Source organism: Halichoerus grypus, chromosome 3 (assembly GCF_964656455.1).
Source record: "Halichoerus grypus chromosome 3, mHalGry1.hap1.1, whole genome shotgun sequence".
Taxonomy (NCBI): Eukaryota; Metazoa; Chordata; class Mammalia; order Carnivora; family Phocidae; genus Halichoerus; species Halichoerus grypus.
This window is the reverse complement of record NC_135714.1, coordinates 202,066,707-202,089,534: the sequence shown is the minus strand read 5'-3', so window position 1 is coordinate 202,089,534 and position 22,828 is coordinate 202,066,707. Positions and strand designations below refer to the sequence as shown.

The window sequence follows — 22,828 nt, the reverse complement described above, 5'->3', positions numbered from 1 at the left end:
TTTAAAAAAAAAAAAAAAGAGGAAAGCATTTAATGGGGGTTCATGAAAAGATAAAAGTTTATTATTTCGATATGCACTCAAGTTTTATTATATTTGAATTCTTGTAATAAGTAGAAAGGACACACCAGTTTTTATCCTTTCCAAAAAAATTACTCCTTCAGTCTTTTCTCCATTAATTCTCGAAGATTATATCACCAGTAATCCATACTTCCTTTTTTCATCATCAATATGGAACGCAAGTACTTTGCAATTAACTATAGTAAACATTTACTTTAAGAAAAATCTTCCATCTTGAGTAGAATCACTTAAAGTTATTGGAAAAGAATAAAAAAGAATGTACCTAAAAACAGTGTTCCCTCTACAGAGGCTACATGGCATGTCCCATTAGCCATTATCCTATCCAGGCTGGGGATGTAAGTTTTCTCCTTTTTTTAAAAGGTAAATATCTGAGAATAAGTCTTGATACATTTCTTTAGACTATTGGATAAAGATATTAAAAATATTCTTTGGATTTTTAGCAACTGTCCCATTATAGTTAGTGTTCAAGAGGAGCCTACCATTAATTTATCTATGTCTTTGAAATTCTTACTCTAAGTCTAAAAATTCTAGGATTATGAAATTCCTTCAAATTTTTACTCTGCTCTCAACATTTAGACTTCCCAATCCTTTTTGCCATAAAAAAGGGTGCGCGTGTGTGTGTGTGTGTGTGTGTGTGTGTGTGTGTGTGTTCCTGCAGGTATTTATATCCATTCCAGAGACCCAGCAGAGCATAGGCGTATGAATGAGATGTGTGGGTAGGCATCACAGGTAGACAGAGGTTCTACCTTCACATCAGCTAGAGGCGCATGGGGAAAAGAAAGCCTCTTCTACTACTCTCTCCTGTGCTTTTTTTCTGCCAGGATTTGAGCTGCATGATTTTTCTACTTTGGCTCATCAGAGCTAACACCTCACATTATCCTGCTCTCACCAGATGTCAGATGATTGTCTTTTCCTTTTCTATGAATGTGAAAAAGTACTGGGATAACTGCATGATTTGAGGACGATGTGAGAACATATTTCTTATGAAAGTGAAGAATATCTTCACATGATTCATATGCAAATGTGTCTGTGTCAAAAGAATCCAAGTTTAAAGGACATTGGGAAATAAACCATAGTAAGAACTAGACCCAATTTGCTTACGGAAAAAAAAAAAAAACTTAAAATGACAATGCCACACAGATTGTATATCCCATTTCTAATTAATGACTGAAGATGCCTCCCTTCTTCCCTCCAAAAAAAAAAAAAAAAAAAGTGAAAGGTAAAACAGTAATAAAGTAAGCAAAATATATCTAAGGACTTGCTGAGAGAAGGGAGCGGACATTTCTCGAGTGAGTTTTATGCCAGTCAATGCAAGTATTAAGTCAGTCTTCACGACAGTCCTCTGGGTTTAGACTTGCTTTTCAAACTTAAAAAATAAAGTCCACTGTGGATTTGCAGCTTGCCCAGCTCAGACATCTAGATAACGATGGAACTAATGCAAAGTAGGCTCTTTGAGCCCAGGAAGCATGTGTGGGGTGTTTTGCCTCACAATAACTAATTAGTATAAATATACATTCTTTCTCGCCTCCTCTTCTTCCTTCTTTCTGTTTTATCTCCCCAAACAGCATTTTAAAAAATTTTAATTTCAGTACAGTTAACACACAGTGTTGTAATAGTATCAGGTGTACAATATAGTGATTTAACAGTTCTGTACATTACTCAGTGCTCATCACGACAAGTGTATTCTTAATCCCCACCTCCTATTTTCCCCATCCCCTCACCCACCTCCCCTCTGGTGACCATCTCTTTGTTCTCTATAGTTAAGAGTCTGTTTTTTTGTTTTCTTTTCTCTTTTTTTCTTTGGTTTCTTAAATTTCCACATATGAGTGAAATCATATGGTATTTGTCTTTGTCTTATTGGCTTATTTGGCTTATTTGCCTTTGGCTTATTTCACTTAGCATAACACTCTGTAGCTCCATCCATGTTGTTATAAAGGCAAGATTTCATTCTTTTTTATGGCTGAATAATATTCCATAATATATATACATTATTCCATATATATATATTATTCCATATATATATATTATTCCATTATATATATATATGATATTCCATAATATATATATGTGTATATATATATGGAATAATATATATATATATATAATTCACATCTTTATTCATCTATTTGTGGACGCTTGAGTAGCTTCCATAATTGGCTAATGTAAATACTGCAATAAACACAGGGGTGCCTATATCTTTTTGGGTTAGTGCTTTTGTATTCTTTAGGTAAATAACTGGAAGTGGAGTTACTTCCTCCTTTTTTAATTGGTTCTGTGATGAGACCCTGTAAAGCTTTCATAGGAAACATGTAAGAGAAATAGTCCTTTTCAGAAAGATGAGAATTTTTTGGAATTTTGAGAGTTTCACTTACAAAATAATGGCAGTTAAAACTGATGGAAAAAATGATATGTAAACTTGACTTACAGTTTGACGTTGATATCATAGTCAATAAATTATGAACTGTCTCCATCAGATCATGTTGCTGCTTTTGGAGAACCGAATTATTCACTGTGGCGGTCACCAGTTGTTTTTCTAGTTCTTCAATGATGGAATTTTGCTTGGATACTAACACCTGTAGCTGATCTTTCTCTTCTTTTATTGACCGTAGTTGAACTATATGCTTGTCTTCCATGTCTAGTACTTTCTTTTCCAGGAAACTTGTAAAGGGAAATAATGGTTAGTTTAGTGATTGCTTTATGGACATCAAGTCAGTTTCATAATTCTTATATCATCTTTTATGTTTATTGAATTTCTGCTTCTGTAAGACACTGTCCACACAGAGTGAAGGTGTTGCCACAGCCCTGAAGAAGCTCTCAAACTTGCCGAGAACGTTAGATAAATAAGTATGACATAGATGTGAGGCTAAAATACCCTGGCAAAAATGTAAGGTCGGCAATTAGAAGTTATCACGTGGAGTGCATTTGAAGACCGTGGTTTTGCTGTAGGGACCATGGAATTATGCACCAAGAAGGCAGCCTCGGTGTTGGGAGCGCACGGGGGTGGGTGGGGAGGTGAGCAGAAAGCCCAGGCTGAGAGCCTCACATCTGTGCATGACTCCCTGTGTTACCTGGCCGTCCCCACTCTGGATCTCAGGTGCATGTCTACCTAAGTGAATATTCACCTGTGGAAATAAATATTGAAAACAGAGGCAGTAGACTAGCGGATGATCTCTGAGGTCCCTTCTAGTTCAAATAATCTGTAAGCCTGCTGTGCCTTTTTGGGGAAACTCAGATTTTCTGCATCTTTAACCCTGCAAGCAACATGACTCAGCCAAGAAACTGACTACCCATGGTAGGTCTTACCTATAAGCTTTAACGATCAGTTTTAATAATTATTAGAAACTCAACTGCAGCTCTTAAATTTATCATTGCAGATCAGTATATGACAGCAAGTATTCGGTCAGTATACCAAGTCAAAAAATAATCACTTACTGTAATGCATTTATTTGCATTCCACTTTCATTAGTGTTATCACATTTATTTTTAAACTGTTATTTCTTATTATTTTTCTTGATATTAGCCAACTTACTTTTTAATTGTCTATCCCTCTTATTAATTTAAAAACCAAGATGACTTATTGTAGGCAGAAGTTAACCTAAAAATAAAGGCATACAGTTTTTCCGTTTTTGCCCTAAAATCATTTTCTAGTACCATCAGCATTCAGGCAATATGCTTTGGAAGTGCTCCTGTGATGCTTGACCTAGACAATTAACATAAAATAAATGGGGCATTTTTAAGTTACTAACCTATACTGCCTTCAAAGTGACATCGCTGAAATTTGTTATCCAGTTGTTCTTTGTTGTCTTTAATATTCTGTGAGGAGGCATAAAATAAAGATGGGACGATCCTATGGTCCAGAGTGTGAACACTCCTGGGTGGATATTTATTTAAAAAAAAAAAAAAAAAGTTTCTTTCTCCAAAACCTATTACCAGTATAGCTCCAGAGGGCAGTTGCATCTTGATCTAAAGTAGTTAATATTAAGGTAAAAGACAAGCCTGGATTGAAGAGTTTAGCCCAGCATCAGGTCACCCCAAATCACACTGGCTCTGAGAGCCAGCACTGTGTAATGAATTACAGAAGCACAGAGCATTGCATTTAAAGCTGCAAGGAGTCTCAGATCATAATCTAGGGCACTATTTTGCAAAATGCAGATTGGGACCCATTACTGGCTTGGGAAATCCATTTAATGAGTGACAATCAACAGTTTTTAAATGAGAGAAAGTTAAATAGGATAAAGTTAAACAGGATAAAGTAGATGAAAATAGAGTGTAAATTCATAGCAAGGACTTGGCACATTGCCATAAATGCCATGGCCGAGGGTGGTAGGGGGTGGAAGAAAGGAGATAGAGCAGTGTGAGGAATACACACATTGTCTGACAGCTCACACTTCAGCAGAGTATCTGATCTTCTGATGGGAGAATCGATTGGATCATCAGCATAGAAGTTGGACTTAGCTATAGCTTATCTTTCTGTTAACATAGCTCATGGTCAGGTGAGAAGTGTGGGGAAGTATCCTGTGTGGGCAGAAATACCAAGGCTTGGGAGACAAACCATGACTCCTAACTCTAGGAAACAAACTGAGGGTTGCTGGAGGGGAGGTGGGTGGGGGGATGGGGTAACTGGGGGATAGATTTTTTTTTTTAATTAAAAAAATATTTTAAAAAATACCAAAGCTCTTCAGAAGGGGACAGTAACAGTGGCAGCACTTTTCAGTAACAATAGTCACCACAACAATAATCACAGTTTAATTGAACTGGTACAAGTAGCCCATAAATGAATCATTTATTTTTAGAAGGAAAAAAAAAAGAATGATAAGATGAAAATCACATAGTAATTTTCACCTTCAGCTGGTGAACCTAAAAATGGGATAGTGGCAATTCTCAGAAAAACATTGACCCTAATAAGTACTTTGACTTCATTTGAAACTATTTGTAATGAAAACAGTTGCACTTTGGGGGAAATACTGAAAGTAATTTAAAGGTATGGTTTGTCACATGTGCAAAACATTTATAGATAATTGTAATGATGTTCTCACAAATAAAATCCTAGGTTAGTCAAAATATAAGACACCTGAAAACACAGCATGTCAAAGTCACTGAAAGATGGAAAATCGTCTGCACAGTTTTCTTATTTTTATTGATTTACACTCATTGATGGAAATCTTATTATTGTCACTTCATTTCATATTTGTGATACAAGAGATTGTGATTTCTGCAGCTGCTAAAAAGATTACTCTTCCTGCAGGTATGGATTTGTTACATACAGTTTTTATGACAATTCAGCTGATAACAAGCTATCCCTCTCAGGATCTGTGCTTTGGCAGGTCATTCAGAAACAGTCCGCGTACAACCCCATTCTGAGTGAGATGTTTGCAGTCCAAGTCGTGGTGCTTTGCTGTTGTTAAGTCACCTAAAATTATAGTTTGTTAGGTGGGTGTTTGACAAGGTGCTTTTATGGAGGAAATGTGTTGTTTAAATTTAGTGTCATGTAAAAGTAGGTTCAAAGTACCGAAAAAGTGTGTCATTGGTCAATGTCGATTAAACTGGGGGAAAATGTGAAAGATTTAAGTGAAAAAAAAATGTGAAGGATCCCATATACAAGAATAATCAGAAAATACAACAAGCTACGGGATGGTTGGAATTACTGTTTTATATATTGTAAAGCTTTAACATACAAAGAAATTTTACCAAATCATGGATGATCAAAAGATCTGTAGGGAAAGTTGCTGATTGTCTTTCAAAGCAATCCCAGCTGATTGCGTATAACAAAGTTTACTTGTAGTAAGTAAAAACATTAAACAGTGTGTCTGAATTCGGAAATCAGATTTGCACTTCTCTAGGCAAAAGGCAATATGATTTAGCAAATATTTACAAAGTTGATACCCGGGTGACATAACTGACATACTTAACTGATGGTATTAGTGTTTTAGCGTACAGGATTAGAAACATAAGGAGGGGACAGTGTTCAATACCAGGCTGCATTCAACAAACTGGACATAGCCTGGACAGTATTGCTCTGGCAAGCACCTAGAGTAATCATTCAGCTCCCATATCTTCCCATTACTGCAACATCATTAAATAAGAGAACATTATTAAATAAGACCATTTTAAGAAAATGAAATAGAAGGGATTGTTGTATCTCAATTATTGGTCTCAAACTTTTATTTATTTGCAAAAGGAAAAAGAATTGAAACACTAAAGAAAGAATTAAAAAATGTATTTGCAAAAAAATAAAAATTAAAAAATCTGTTTGCTTTTCAAAACCCTAAATCAATAATGAGTTAAACTTGTTACCCAAAGAACAGAAAGAATTATTTCACCTGAGTTCCTGATTAACAGGAAAGAATGATTGTAAGACATTAAGTTCATCATCACTTTTGCTTAAGAATAAAGAATTATGTAATTGAAATTAAGTAGCTGTGAAATAGAGTACATTGTTGTCTAGCCATTCTCCCTGTCATGTAGACAAGTCTTGGTTAGAAACAGGTTAATAAGCACAATTATCCTTATATGTCCCCGACTGCAATAAACCTTTGAAAACAATCCCCACTGATCACCCCAAGTTTGTTTCTGTATTGGTTTTCTTGGGATTTTTCTAGACCTTGTTTAAACATCAATATTATATTTATTATTAACTTCTGTTTTTACTTTATCATATGTTTTAGGAGTAACAATTGTATCATGAGATGTGCATTGTTTACAGTAGAAGTGTAGTTTTCCAGCTGTGGATCATTCTGCTTCGGAAACAACGAAGTTCCCAGAGGCAAAGGAACTATTAATGCCTAGGCCAGTGTTACTTTTACTCTATGACAATGGCAGTATTTTGTCATGGATTAAAATGTGCAGTATTAGAGGCAGAGTTTGGGGAATCACTGGAAGAGAATCTTTAAGGGGCCGGAGAATGAAAAAAATTGAAGACTGGATTAGAAGACATGGTCACTTCCATATTTCTTCCCAAACCCTCTCCCTACCTTTCCTTCACGAGGTGTTGGATCCTGATACTACACATTAAGAAATATGTCATTTTGGAAGCCATGCTTATAATTAATAGTCACATGAAATAGGCTTTCAGATCTAGAAAGTGTGCAATTCTGAATTATCATTTTTTTTGTGTTTTTATTACCTGTTCTTATCTTGCAATTTGTTTATTTCACTGGTCTGATCCAAAATCTGTTTTTCCAATTTGTTGGTGGAAAGGGAATGTTCCAGAAGCTGAAGTTCAAGTCTTGTTGTCTGATTTAATACCTAAATGTAACAAAATAAAATTCCTATTTGTCATGTTTAAAGTTACATATAACTTCCTTTTAATTAAGTCAGCTAAATTATAGGGAAACATAACTAAAGCATTTTTTTTTTATTTACCCAAGTATCTTATTTTGGCATATTCTTCATTTTCAGAAAAGGCTTGAAGTCCTGGATTGCATCAGAATGTGTTTTTTTTCCACCGTGTCTTTTTTTGGAAAGTGTTTAGTAGTTCCGGACAGTGGTATTTGTGTCAAATAATATAATGCTGTTCTTGTTCTGCCATATTTTAGTATTTCTTTTCACACAGTGAGACAAGTTGGAGTATAAAATGGTCATATTTAATACATCAGAAGTTGTTGATAAATGAAAAAGGTTTTGCTTCCGCTCAAAACAAAATGTTGTTCTCTTATTTATCAGTAGACGACATGATTAGAAGTCACATGCTTCCATTCTATAAAACCGTAGCTCATTTTTAGCCCGGCATTTCCTAGTTTGTATTCACTTGTTTAGCCTTTTTTTTTTTTTTTTTCCATTTCTCTCTCTCTCTCTCTCTTTTAATTTTAAAAATCATATTGACCAATTAAGAAACAATAATATATCGCTATGAAGTGGGAGCTCAGTTTTACTCTGTGGGCCTCTCTGGCATACGCCATATGCAATATCGCTGTTCCCGTTGTGTTCTAACAAATTTAAGGATGAATTCTTTGGCATTTGGCTGCCTTCTAGCAGGAAGAGTCCGTTACTCACATCCTCTGGGTCATGGTTATTCAGGACGTGACATCACGTGTAAGTGTGAGGCAGAATTGTTGCCCAGGAATAAGGGTCCTTGAAAGAACCATTGTTTGCTCAGGGTCTGTGTCATTCATAAAAGGCTTGGCCAGGTCCCACTGGGCAGCTTTAGGGATAGTCCTGTCCTTAGTCAAAGCAGGATGAGTTCATACCATGAACAGTCTTATGAATGAGTGAAGGCATTGGCCAGCAGAAAGGTTGGGTTTTAATATTAACACTTGGACTATAGATTTGGCCTACATATTCTTTGGGCCCAAATACTCTGTGTTGGTTATTGCTAAAATGAACTGGAAACTGGGATCTTTTATTCAACTCCTAAGGGCTATAAAATGAGCACAATGGGCCAGAGGTGGGGAGGATGGCATATAGGTCCAAACTGACCCAGGATCAATGGTGATGTTTTCCATCACTTTTCCCAAAGGCCTCCAGCTGTAGGTGACTATCTAAATTATCCAGGTCAGGTGGTTGTCTGTTGTCTCTTAAGATATCAGACCTCCACCTATCCCTCATTGTCCAGTTGAATAGCCTCTCGCTCTGACAGGCTACAAGAATCTTCTAATCAGAAAATTTTATGTTTGGATTTAAACCCATTTCACACAGTAGATTTAGTGCATAATTCGGTCCCTTGATGTCCTTGCTTAGGTTCAGCCATTTTAATGTGTTTAGCTGGACATTAAAGGCTGTTTTCTTTCCAGTCACCTTCCAGTTTTCCTGTTATCACAGATCATATGATATCTAGTTTCACAATAGATTTTTTTTAAAGAAGTTGTGTGACCCAACAAAAGTTAAATGAAAGCTAGAAAGCCTGCCTTACACAGGACGTAGTAACAGTTTACAGCATTGCTTTATGTCTTACACTTGATTACCATTGTCTGAAAATATAAGAACTGTTATACTCTCCAGACATTTTTTTGGATGAGCTTGATTTCCCACTAGTTTTGCTATCAAAAGGTGGGGGATGTGGCTTAAACATTAATAATTTATTTTAATAATTAACTATGGATATATTGATACATTTACTTTAAAATTTTTATCTTTTATCACATCTTGAGATTACAATTTTCGTATCTTGTGATCCGTCGTGTAATATAGTTATATTTTTCCTGCATTGTTCTAATATTGTGGAAAGATTTGGTAAAGAAGTAACTTCTTATTCTGTCTCAGATAAAAATCTTTTATTCTCCAACCACTTTCCTACTGTTTTCCCTACTTTATCCAACAGTCCTTAGGGGGACAATGAAAGAATAACTGTACCATTCTAGACGTGATCTTATTTCAGTTGAGAGGCTTATCATTTCTCTTACCTCATATCCCCTTCTGTTGATGTCTGGCATTTCTTTTAGCTGAAGTAGCATATAGGAATATACATTATAGAAATTATTTACTATTAAATCTTCTCTCTCTCTTTCTTCCTCTCCCTCTTTTTTATTAAAGCATTACTTACAACTCAGAGTAGGAAGGTACTAACTTCATAAGCCTATAAAGAATCCAGGGTTAGGAACCAGAAAGCAGATTCACCAATGAAGAGACTTGAACTGGGAGCATCTTAATAAATTCCACCAATAGTTCTTTTTTCCCCACCAGACTATTCTTTTTCTTTTTTTTTTTTTTTTTAAGATTTTATTTATTTGAGAGAGAGAGCATGAGTGGAGGGAGGGGCAGAGGGAAAGGGAAAAGCAGACCCCACTGAGCAGTAACTGCCCCCCCACCCCCCAGGCAGGGCTGGATCCCAGGACCCTGAGATCATGAACTGAGCCGAAGTCAAATGCCCAACCGACTGAGTCACCCAGGTGCCCCCCCCACCCCCAGACTATTCTTACTCAGTCACACGTTGTGTGTCATTTGGCATGACTTGATGAATTTTGTTTCAGTGTTTTGATGTTTAATGTCTTGGTGTTATTCTTTTGTTATTTTTCATATTCCTGTCTCCTACTGCTATTAATCAGCAGCTCGTAAAATCTGAAAGCTAAAAGGGCACTTAGCAGCCAGTTGGAAGACCCAGCCCTCGCTTTATAGTTAAACCCGCCGAGGCCCCCAGGAGCTGAGTGCCTTGCTCAGATTCGCTCCCCCGGCTAATGGCAGGACTAGAGCCATCAGGGGACTCGAAGCCTTCTGCGGATGGGTAAGCCCTCTACCACAGCGGCTGCTGCGTGTGAACTCTTTGCTGCTTTGTCTGTGAACTCATACCACAAATTGTTTTCACAGTTCTTTGAGATTTGGTTTTATCTTAAAAGTTAGATTGAAGAACAAAGTTCCTTGCACTCTCTTCAGTGCCTTTCATTTCTCAAATGCACAAAAAAAGTTAAGGACTTATCCAGAGTCCAAAAGATACCCAGCGAGGCAGAGGAGCATTTATCTTGTAGTTGTTGAGTATACATCATATGAAATGATTCACATGTCGTTAGAAAAAATGTAATTTAACCTCAGTATTAAAGATGAGAATGGGGACACGTGGGCAGCTCAGTCAGTTGAGCGTCCGAATCTTGATTTCAGCTCAGGTCAGGATCTCAGGGTCGTGGGATCGAGCCCCATGTCTGGCTTCACACTCGGTGGGGAATCTGCTTAGGATTCTCTCTCCCTCCCCCCCCACCCCTCCCCTGCCACCCCACTCTCTAAAATAAATAAATAAATCTTTAAGAAAAATAAAAAGATGAAAATGTATTTACTGATTTTAAATTCTTATCTAACCGCAAATTCTTATTTTCGTATCAATTTTTTTCTCCTGCTACCGTCGAGCTTTCTTCATTTTTCCACTATTTAATTAGGTAACCATGCATCCTGATTTCTTGCTAGTCACTAATCTAGCTGGACCGTTACATGTTTTCTGTTCCATTACTTACTTGTGCTTCAACGTCTGTTAACTTCCGTGTTTGCTCTGCTGTTTGATTGAGTAGGTTTGTTCCTATTTCTATCATCACAGCGGTCTGGTTCTGTACCGCATTCTGTTGCATCTCTACCATTTCTCTCTTCATGTTGTCCTGGATGTAATTCTCAAGCTAGAAGAGAACATGTGTCAGAAAGACAGTCATCAGTCAAATGGTCAGAAACCTCATTCCTAAGTATTTTCCCTTTTCCTTTAAAAAAAAAAAATGTGTTAGAAGACCCATGCCTTGCTCTAATCTTGCTGTGTTTTTATCGCTAGTAGTACAATGCAGTGTGGTTTTATGTTGACTTAAAACCGGCAGCTTGGTCACATCATGTGTAGGAGACAGCCACCTCTAGAAGTCCACGCTGTGGCCGGCACGGGAGGCGGTGAGGCCCCCACTCAGAGGTGGGCAGAGGGGGGGTGCCATCAGCAGGCCTTCTGTCCAGCTGCAGCTCTGTCCTCGTTAGGCAGGAGAGGACAATTTGGTATTAAGAAGCATATTTCTCCCACATACTAGACTTGTGGTTTCTTGAAATAGAGACTTGAGAAGACTGTGTAAGATAGAGCATGAGGAAAGGCTCGCCATTGGATTACCCCATGATTCACAGCATCACCCCTCAGTTTCACGTTCTGCAGCCCCCCCCACTTGCCTCTTACCTTGTTCAGCACACATTAGACCTAGTAAGTCTTTCCTAACGTGTGTGCGTTTTTCACAAGTTCCTTATTCCTGATACCAGGCAAATGTGTAATCCTACACTAGGACTTTATCACTCCACATGCCGGGTATGTGGGCATGCCAGCTCATTTTAACATTAGCTTCAGCACAAGAGAGTGAAGAAGCTCATGTCACTGCCATAGGTGTAGATACCTATTATCTTTGACAGTAAAATCATAAAACTAGGGCGCCTGGGTGGCTCAGTTGGTTAAGCGACTGCCTTCGGCTCAGGTCATGATCCTGGAGTCCCTGGATCGAGTCCCGCATCGGGCTCCCTGCTCGGCAGGGAGCCTGCTTCTCCCTCTGACCCTCCCCCCTCTCATGTGCTCTCTCTCTCTCATTCTCTCTGTCTCAAATAAATAAATAAAATCTTTAAAAAAAAAAAATCATACAACTAAATATAAATATAGGGTATCCAGGCGTGTGGGAAAGAGCATGTGGGCTTTGGGCTATGGGCACCTGCTCTCTTATTTTTCTTTGACTCTAGGGATGTTGCTTAACTTTAGGGGTGCCCAGTGTCCCCCTGTATACAATAGAGTTTCTAATTGGTCAGAGAAATGTTTGAAGGATTAACTAAGCTATGCTTTTACAGTCATTGTGTGTATGCATAACTTTGGATACGTAAAATGTAATTTCCTTTCTTTGTTTTTCATGGTAATCCAATGATAGGAGCCACAATTCTATTCTTAACCCAAACTACAAGTTCACAAGGACAGAAAACCTTATTTTTTCCTCATAGTTATAACTCAGAATTTTTTAAATTAAATTGAATACCTGAAAGATGACTATAAAACTGCTTATAATGCCTTTCCTTAAAACTTGTAATTCTCTGCACAGAAACCATTCATAGAGCCAGTCATCAAACATCGTTTCTCCTAAAATCTTAACTACGAAGCAGTTCTGTATTTCTGCCTGTCAAAGTGAGAAATAGGAATGGTGGAGTTTCTCCCCTAGAGTTCCAGGGCTTCTTTGTTGGTGCAGTTTTTATAAACTGTGTCTTGGGTGGTATAATAAGTCTCAGGGTTGGTATTAGAACTCTGGGTTTACTGCCTCCATTTCTTGCTTGCCATTGACTCTGTCCCTACCCCTGTGTGCTTCTCATCTCCCTCCTTGCTAGTTATCTGAGGGTTAATGGTCACTCCCTGGTTCTCCCCTGTCAGTGGGCAGATCAGATAGCATCATCCTGACAATTCCTGCAGCTCTGATCTCTTGTAAAATCTTATAGTCGAAGCCTTTCCTTCTCCATATGAATAAAAATAGATTATACCACTGTCAAAAATGAAATCATGTGCTATTTCTTGGCAGTCCAAGAAATACCTCTAGTATAGGCTTCATAAAATTGGAAGACTGAAACCCTTGTTAAGCCTGTATTAACTAGCTGATGATGACTAGCTCAAGCTTTTTAGTGCCTGTGTCTTTTCTTAATGTATTCTTCTTCCCCTCCCCTGCCTTTTTAAAATTTAACTTTTATGATTTAAACAATTTATAAGAACTCAGAAGTTTATTTCTCCTTTCTTTCCCTCTGTCTCTCTCTCGTTCACAGACTCACACACACACTCTCTCTTTCACTCTCTCTCATCACCATGGGAGTAATAGAATTTTTGAGGTTAAAGTTAAAGCTATATAAGTCATCCAGAGGAGTTGTCCTAGTTACTCTTAACACCCAGCAAAGATAATATTTAGAAAGACTTATTCTGGGAAGTTTAGACTCATTCAAGATATATTCAAGCTGGAGTTTGGTTTAAGTCCATACTCTAAAGTAATAATTTATAAACTAGCATAAATAAAGGTCTTAATCCTCTTATTGATTTTAGTACTTAACTATATAAAAATGATTCAGTCCTTTGTCACTCTAAATCATTTTACTAGAGGAGGAAAATGGGTCCTTCAGTCTTCCCCCAGCCCATTCTAGAACTACTGAGTCAAATGTGGTTACAACCGCCGGGACACATGAGAAACTTATTTATAATTTGACATTTTAAAGTCAACTTTCCATTTAAAATTAGTCTCAAGAACTTTAAAAGACATAAAAGACACAATTTTTGAAAGTAAAAAATTTTAACTTTATTGCCATAATTTTTTCTAAGCTTGAAAACAATAGAAAAGAAAATACTTTCAAGTCACTGTTTTTCAGCTTTCCAGGAGGATGGAGTACATGTATGTGTGGGTGTGGTCAGTGTTTTTCATGGAAATAAGTTACAGATACGTGAGTACATGTGCTGCCCGGGTGTGTGTCGATCTTATGTGCATAGTAAGTATGTGGCTAGTATCTCTATACAGTATACACAAGTAAACGAGGTAAAATTCTGTATGCTACTGATCCAGTAGCTAATTGAAGTCTTGGGGAGAAAAGTGGGACAGAAACAGAAATATCAAGAAGTAGACGTTTTTGTGTTGATTCTCAAAAAAGATTTGTGCCCTCACACTTGAAGCAGTGAAAATAAGTTAAGATTTTAAGAGAAATGGGTGCTGTGACAGCTGAGTACTCTTCAGCAACAAAGAAGAACATACTTAGTCCCAGAAGCAATAGCAGCAAGAACAGCCACAGTAACCGTAGTTAATGTTTGCTGCATGCTGCAGATGTTCCTGCTCCTCTGTTCGCTCTTTCCAGGGACTCCAGGCGCCCCGGATCCTAGGCGCGTGCGCTAGGACTGGCGTGGTAGTTCAGCCCGGGCGCCACGCCACCCTATTCCTGCCTTTTCCTTCTTTCTAGTTTATTGCTCTGGAATGTATTTCTGTTTAGTGTCACTTGTTTTTATTGCCTGGAACTGAAACCCAGCAATATAGAAATCTGCCCAGTGCAATTCCTTCTACTATAAGGAAGTCTTCGTTCAAGGAAAGATGTGAGATGGGTAGGATCTCCCCAGCTCCGCTGGCAGTGTCACGCCCCCCCCCCCCCCCCCTTGGACAGCTGTTTCTGCCTTTGCCATCTGCATTTAGCTGCTCTTCTCAAAACAGTTCCAAGATACTTGAACCTCCCCAGGGAGGAGACGGGGGTCTTCCTCATTCACACGGGTGGCTTCGCACACTCATGTTTGGCAGGAATGTTTGATATTGCCTTCATGTCAGAAGATGATGACGCACTGATTCTGATTTGTGAGGCTAAGTGCCCTCCCCCCCCGCAAAAGGTCCCCATTACAGTTTGAAAGGATGGTGGGGACATTCATTTTGCCCCCTCTTAAATTATTGGTCTAAGCACTGAAAGTCCTTAAGCTGTTTCTCTTTCCTTAGAGTTCAAGTGAATTATCCAAATTCAAGGAACAGTTCAAGGCCATCACTGTCATTGTAGTTGCATGGATTGTTGCTCAGTATTGGTTTGATTTGCTAAAAAAGAATGCACTCTAAACATAGCCTTTCAGAAAAGTTGGCAATGCATTGAAGTTCAAGCAACCAGAGTAAACTATTTTAACATACATAAAGATACATATATATTTTTAATGTAAAATATGTCCTGAAGGTTTTGATTACTTCTCCAACATTTGGAATGATTAAATTTGACAGGAAAAATAAGTCTGTTTGCAAGGTAACTATGGCAGATTGATTACATATTAAAATGCTTCCCTTGCTATCTTTCATCTCACCAAGATTATCATCATTTTTTTCAACCAAAAGGAAAGTAATCTTGAAATTGGCTGGGGAAAGGAAAACAGAGAGAGTGTACGAAAACTATCCCCAACTTCAAGATTTTGATCTTGGTCCTGTACCAACTACATAGTCCTGGTTGAGAGATCCTTTCTATTTTAAATAGAGCTCAGTGCCCTGATACCTTTTAATTAATTAGTTTTTGTCCTCTGAATGCTCTGACTTCCCTGGGAAATTAACAAATTATGGGAGGCTTCACTGGAAACATTTTATCTCTAGCATTGCAATTTAGAAACAAGTTACTATAACTGTTCTCTCTTGCCCACACACATCCCCAAAAAGGATGTTTTTTTTTCTACCTCAGTAATTCCTCCTGACTTGATCCCTTCTTCCTGCCCAGTGTCTACCATCTTCTGTCTTCTGGATTCTCACAGAGCCCCTAACTGTGCTCCGGCAACCCCACCCCGAGTGTTGTGGTCGCTCTGCAACTCACATTACTCCCTCGTGGTTGTGCCTGTAAGATGAAGTGCAGATGAAGTGCAGATTCCCTCGCTTGGCAGCACATACTCCTTCTGATCTCTCGAATCTCCCAGCCTAGTTTCCTCTGTGCACCTTCCTCCTGGCTGCGCCAGACCCCTTAGGCTGCTTCAGACCTCCCGCCTTTGTCTGCCATCTCCCTTGGCTGGATCCCTTTCCCCCTTCTGCAGTTACACCCTACCCCATCACATGCCCTCCTCAGAGATCTCCACCGCACTCTTGTGTTGCCTTTTGATATCCCAAAAAACCATTTTGTACTTGTTTCATTGATTTTTTAATCTCCTACAACTATAGATTTATGTTCTTGTTTGCTCGGGATATGGACATCTGTAGCCCTTCTTCAGCCACACCCCCTAGTAACAACACGCAAAGCATGTGCTCTTAAAATTAGCTTGAAAACTTGGAGGCAAGATTATTAAATCCAGGGATTTTCTGTTTGGAAAGCTTTTGACCTAATGTTCTTGGTTCCCTGTCATGAAAAAACTGAAACATCTCCTGAGGTTTTCAGACAGAAAAGTGGCAGAATAGGCTTTCCTCCCGCTCCTTATAAAGTTTGTGTGTGTGTGTGTGTGTTTTTCTTTTTTAATCTAGAGATTTTACTTCCTAAGCAGTTATGTACTCAGCAGTATTTAAGGAGAGATGCAGAGGTTAAAGAGGGAAAGGCTGAGAGATGCATGACTCAAGCACATCTTTGTCCTCTGAAACACTTGCAGTAGTCGGTGGGCAAATATGTTGCCCATACATTGGAGATAATGTTCAAATGCCCCGTCAGCTGGAAAGTTCCTCTGTTGCCTCTTTATATTGATTCTCTAGTTGAATTTATCCAGCCTAGAACAGTCCATACCAAAGCCACGTGCCTTCCATTGACTGTCTGTAATTTTCGCCCTTTCTCTCCACAGCCAGTCCTATTAACTAATTTGTTCTGCTCTACCTTTTCAGCTTTTTTCTATTAATAATTTACGAGTGACTTTTTGTTATCTGATACTGTGTCTAGATAACCCCTTTCCTCTTTTCACTGGTCATAAAGAGACTGAAAGTGTGCTTGTTGAGGACTATAAACTTGAAAACATGATCAGGAACAGACAGAGTTGCAGGCACCAGTTGGTGCCGTGCTAAAGCTAATAGCTTGCCCCCCTCCTCCTGTGACTGATAAAATTTTAAATAATTTGAATACCAGCATATCTGTGCTCCCTCAAGCTGTATTTCTTTGCTTTTATTTGCGAATGTAACTACTCTCTCTTTGTTATTTAATTGGGGGTCTTCATCCCATAAACTCCATCTCTTTGCCTCTTTGTGTGTTTCCCTTACCATCGCTCCAGAATCCAAGGAGAAAGTGTATTTTTCCCCTCAAGCATTCCAGTCATTTCCTACTGATAAAATGGCTGTTTTTTTCATCAATGGCAGTCATTTTAAATACACGCCAGCTTAAATATAATGAGGCTGGTATATAGGAACATAATTGAGTTTGGGCATTTCATATGGGAAAAGGTGTCACATTTTACATATGCGTGACTTTTTAGAGGGTTCTTAAGGTACATATATATTTATCCATTTATTTACTAGTGCTCTGGCTCACAACACCTTATAGATACTCCTGAGGCAGGGAGCACATAAATGCAGCAGATATTATAAGGTGATGTATATGTTTATATAAAGCAAGAGTGGTAATAGCAATTTACAATTGCAAAATGATTTTATACATATTAACTTCTTTATGTATGAATATATAAATATTATATATTTTATTATGTATATCTTATATTTCTGTATATATTAAATATATCTTTATTAATTAGTTAATAGAGTAATTTCACTTGATTCTCCTAGTGCCTTAGCTTGGGTTTCCCCCAAACCAGAGCCGGAGACAAAGGCATGTGGCAGGAAGTTTATTTAGGAAGTGGTCCCAGGGAGCAGACGTGGAAGACAGGCCAGGGAAGCAGGGAGGCTGAGGCTGGTTCAGACGTGTGGACTTGGTTGGCCAGCGCTGTGGCGGCGACCAGTGAAAAGTCCCACAAAACCTTCTGAGGAGCTGTAGGAAATGTGTTTCAGCACCGAACCCTCCACCTGTGGCGAGAAGGGGAAGGCTCCCGTCCCTTTGGGCAGGGATAGTCTCCAGGGCATCCGCTCTCCCACACCTGAGGGCTGCTTGCAGGAGCTCTGGGGAGGCTGCACCGGCATCCTCAGCCAGCGTGGGGGGCTGCAGGGAGCCCCAGTCTGTGATGCTGGCCACCGGCAGGCCTGGGAGTGGCTGGAGGAGGTGTTCCCTGAGACAGCAGGGTGGCGCTACTGGCCTAGTTTCCAGAGGAGAAACTGAGGCCAGAGCACTCACGTGCCTCCTACCCACAGAGTCATGGGCCAGGGTCCGCTGTGACAGAGGAGGACGCTTCACTGGAGTGACGCCAGACCCGTGTTGCAGGGGATCCCTGGTGGGAAGGGCCTGGCACCAGCAGTTCGGTGCAGTGGGGACCTTGTTCCTGCTCATGGGGTGCTGCGGAGGAGAGCTGCCAGGCGAGCAGCCATTCTGACATTGACTCTTCCTGATGCTAGAGAGGGGGGTGTGGCTGGAGACCAGAAACCCAGGCACAGAGTGCCATCCGCGGAACCCAGGAGCCTGACAAGGTTGGAGCAGCTAAAGAGAGTGAGGAGAACTTCACTTTCAACCTCACAAATACTGTCTACACGTTAGACATTCTGCAGACTTTTGCATTGCTCTAGTTCTTGGGGTATTTTGTTCTCAGCTTAGGAGATGGTAGTGACGCTTCCCACAGAGATGGAAAGGGAAGAGAAAACTATTCTCTTTATAAAATAAACTGAATTATCAATTATTACAAATGGGAACAGTTGAAATCCTGGGAATGAGATTGATGCATTTAGGCTACAATACAACTGGAGATTTCTCTTTTAATGAAACCACCATGTTCTTGCCTTTCTAAAACTAAGGTGCACTGAGAGAAAAAATAAAGTGAGTAAATTACTTTAGTGTCTTTCTATGGCAGATAGTACCTTTGAAACGTGTATATTCATAGACATATGCATATTTATAAACACACGTATGTCCTCATGTGTGGAGATGGAAATAGATAGATATAGATATATCCATCCATTTTCACTCCTCTGTAGCATGATAAACTGTCAAAAGCTGAGGGGAAAAAAGGCTTTAGAAATCAATGATATTGTTGAACTCTCTCATTTTCTGAATGAAGGTACCAGGGCCTGGATCACCAGTGCAAGCTCATAGCCGAGTAAAGATTAATACCCTGGTGGCCCACAGCCGGGTCCAGCACCCTCCGCGGCACTGATGTACCTGTGCTCACCTAAAAAAATGTGCCAACGGGTGTTAACAGGGTTACTTTTTCAATTCTGTGATGAAGTATTCAGATCCCAAAGCTTGTTTCCATCTTTTATCTGCTCTTTTTCTGCTGTCTCTTTCTGTATTCCTATGGCTTTGCTGAAATCCTGCGGAGATTTCTAGGGACAGTGTGATCATCTATGGAGCAGGCTTTTTTTTTTTTTTCTTTCTTTTCTTTTTAACATGAAATAAATGTACACCGTCACAATTACTAAACTAGATGGCCCAGAAAGGAGAGAAAAGGCTAAAAGAATTTAAATGATTTTTGTCTTGAAGATACTTTCAAGGCAAACTCGTTCTTTATAAGGAGGCAGGAAGCCTGTGTTGTTTCTTTCACAGAAAGGGAGGGAGGGGGATTTGAGAATGCAGATGGGCATGCTTGGGGAGTCTCAGCATTGGGCCTGGGCACCCTGCGGAGTGCTGCACATCAGAGCAGACCTCCAGCCACGCTTTGCTGCTTTACCTCCTGTGGCTAGCAAACCCAAAGGTGGAGAGAATTTGGGGGATAACCTTGGAAGACTCTCAGAGTACATTGGATTAATTTATATGAGCATTTAGCGATGAAGTATCCCACCTTCTGTGTATGATGTACCACTGACCCACTGTCAGCAAAATGTACTTCTGAGGTTATTTTCCCAGTATGGCCGATAGCTCTCTTCTGACCTGTTCATATTCTCTTGCCAGAACATCGTTCTGTCTCCTCTACTGTGGATTAGGATAAAGGGATACAGTATACTTCTGTATCCTCTCTTCAGCTGATGCGACATTTCTGGGAGCACAGTGTGACAGTGCCCTGTGTACGGTGGGGGAGGGCTGTGTGAGCTTCAGTCTGCATCACACACTGAAGCTGAACAAAGCCACCCAAACCACAAACACTAGTTGCTGCAGTAAAAATCCTGGGAAATATTTAGGCAAGTGTGTTCGTCTCATTTTCATAAAGCTGTAGCTGCAGCTTTTTAAATTTTATGAGTTTATAACAGCTGAAGTTCATACTTTTCTGAGCCATTTAGGAGGGAAAGTGTACCTCTTCTCAAGTCTAATATTAGATTGCCTCTAATTTGACCTCTGGTTCAGTCTTCATTCTCACAAGTGTTTAAAGCTATCTATTTTTCATATTTTCCTATTTATTCACATGATTCAGTGGCCTGTGTGCACATACTTTAAGAAATTGTACTTACGTGGGCTTTGCAGAAGCAAAGTGATCAATCTTCTTTTTTTTTTAACTCACATTAGAGAATAGAAATTATTTGTTTAATTAGGCTGTGTTAATCTTTAAAGCTGTACATTAATTTTTAAAGCTGCAATGCATTTTTAAGCATGTTAACAACTTATTTTAAAACCTGATCAACAGTAGAATTTTTTTCTAATCAGAAACAGTACAGCAAAAGCAAAACAATTTTCAGTGCCCAAATTATGTGGCAAGACAGAATAGTATGGCTTTTTTTTTTTAACTAATTTTAACTCATCTTCATTTCTTGATCTGAAATTTGATAAGAAGTGTATTATGTTTCAAAGTATTTACTGTTCACCTCTGAAATGTTGACAGCCAAGTGGGACTGCTGTTCACTTTGGAAGGCCATACAAGAGCTCTAAGCACATTCCACTTCTGTCTGTGGCTCGCAGTCCAGGGAAACTGTTCCAAAAGCCACACACACAGTGCTCTGGGGATGGCTATAGTTTGACTTCACGAGAACAGAGTCTCAGCTGGGAACTGCAAATAGTGATTATGACTTTGGACAAATCAGTGAGCTTCTAATTATGTCTTCCAAGGCCTCCTGACCTGAAATAAGAGAGTATCCTCCTAAAAAATACATGTTGTATCAAACTTCTCTTTACAAAATACCAGTTCTGGGGATGATGTTTCTGATTCATTTTTAGAGGGAGTTTATTTCAATCTTTTGTTCCAGGGGCATGCCATTCATATATTGGGGGAGTCGCTTTCTCTCCAATGGTTAAGTAAGACTAGATACACAAAATTGGCCATTAAAATGAAGGTGCTACTGATTCATATGGAGTTTAAATGCACACTATTCTATTTCTATAGAATTACTAACTTATCCTAAAGTAATTTTTGCATAAAATTTCAGTGTAGGAAGGAATCCATTTGGATGAAGACACAGATATGGCATATAGAGTTATACTTTGCATACTGACATACATATTGACTTGCTATATATAAAATCTGTTGATGTCCAAATCAGGAGGACTTGAGATATGTTTTGTGGCCAATTATATGGTACCAGATTGAAAAGGGCTAAAGAACATTCTTTAATGAACACTTTCCACCAGTTGCTTTCTCACAATAGAATGATTATTTTGATTTCTAAATTTTGCTCCTTGGGGATGGATTTGATGTGCTAATGTACTGCAATTTAACTTTTAAAAATAACATTATAGGTTACTGCTAAAATGAAATGCTGTCACAGGCATCATGGAACAAAAGAAGCCACACACCAAAGAATACTTATTACATGATCCCATTTATATCACATTCAAGAATAGACCAAATTTACTGATGGTGACCGAAGTCAGAATAATGATTTCTGGGTGGGAGATGTTGGGAGTGGGGGGCTGGTGGTGGTGCAGGCGAGGTTATTAACTGGGAAGGAACAGGAGGGAAACTTCTGAGGTGCTAGAAATATTTTGTATCTTAATCTCAGAGGTGGTTGCCTGACTAAATTCATATTTTAAAAGTTCACAAATCTATTAAGAATTGTATACTTTATACACTTTAGGTGTTTTAGACCTCAAGAAAGAGGTGTTTTTTTTTAAAGGTAAGAATATTAGAAATGAAACATTTGATGAATTTTGCTGTGACACCATGACCCTAGTTGCTATGAGTGATTTTATTTACCTCTTTCTGCAGCTTTCATCTGCTTGTTCCTAAATACCGCCTAAAGAAATGAACTTTGAAAAAGTGATTTCACAGCAACTGCAGAGAGCTATAGATTAAACTGTTTCAGCTGCCCAAAGAGGGTTAAAAGTATTCAGTTAGGTAAATTAGTGATTTCACATTCCGAAACTCAATTCTTTCCGGATCAAGCATAAAAGGCATTTGCTCTTGGAAGACCAAGAAAGAATTCATGCAGTTCCCATTAGTCTAAAAATAAATAATAAATAAATAAATGTCTGAGTCATGGGTTGCATTTTGTTGGAGTTCAGTGGCTTCAAGTGTAGGGAGAAAATGATTTATTCTCTGAATAGTTGTTCTACCCATTGCCCATTGGAATGAAAACAGAATTACTCCGAGAAAAGTGAAATCCATGAATTAGTCCGTTGAATTTGATCATATTTTGAGTTTTACCAATTCAAATAGTTCTTGCTTGAGCAACCTGATAAAAAAAACCTAAATAAAGTGGCTTTGTTTGTGTTGGATGAAGGTGGGGAAGAGGTTGTGATTCTTGAAGCTATTGTGATTGTGGACTTGTCATTCCAGCATAGATTCTGAGACTCAGACACACCTGCGTATGAATACTAGCTTGACTACGTACTAGCTACCAAGTCAACTTTTTTTAACCTCAGGTTTCTCATTGGTAAAACAGGTATATAAATACCCACTGAGCTATGTTAGCATAAAAATTAAGTGGAAGAAATTAGCACCGTTCCCAGGCGGTTTGCCAGGGCACCCTGGGTCCCTGCAGCAAACCCATAGGAGCCACAGGAGATG

The 22,828-nt window shown here is 38.9% G+C and overlaps 2 protein-coding genes across 9 annotated transcripts in view; one reads left to right on the top strand and one right to left on the bottom strand.

Annotated features, from left to right (window-relative positions):
• Positions 1-22,828, top strand: part of MCPH1 (microcephalin 1) — a 251,872-nt gene that overhangs the window by 138,165 nt on the left and 90,879 nt on the right. Inside the window, exon 13 of one of the 4 annotated variants that reach the window (XM_078069884.1) lies at positions 22,028-22,135. The exons of the other annotated variants lie outside the window; for them this stretch is intronic. Coding sequence (XP_077926010.1) covers positions 22,028-22,048 — 21 coding nt within the window. The 3' untranslated portion in view covers positions 22,049-22,135. Of the gene's footprint in view, positions 1-22,027; positions 22,136-22,828 lie in introns of those variants that run through there. 4 annotated transcript variants of the gene reach the window in all.
• Positions 1-22,828, bottom strand: part of ANGPT2 (angiopoietin 2) — a 62,961-nt gene that overhangs the window by 21,761 nt on the left and 18,372 nt on the right. For all 5 annotated transcript variants that reach the window (XR_013446677.1, XM_078069887.1, XM_036081514.2 and 2 more), the window contains exons 2-4: positions 10,953-11,108; positions 7,202-7,323; positions 2,504-2,736 (exon numbers count right to left, since the gene is read on the bottom strand). Coding sequence is in view for 4 of the 5 variants with exons in the window: in XM_078069887.1 (XP_077926013.1) it covers positions 2,504-2,736; positions 7,202-7,323; positions 10,953-11,108 (511 nt within the window). In the remaining variant the exon portion in view is untranslated. The remainder of the gene's footprint in view (positions 1-2,503; positions 2,737-7,201; positions 7,324-10,952; positions 11,109-22,828) is intronic.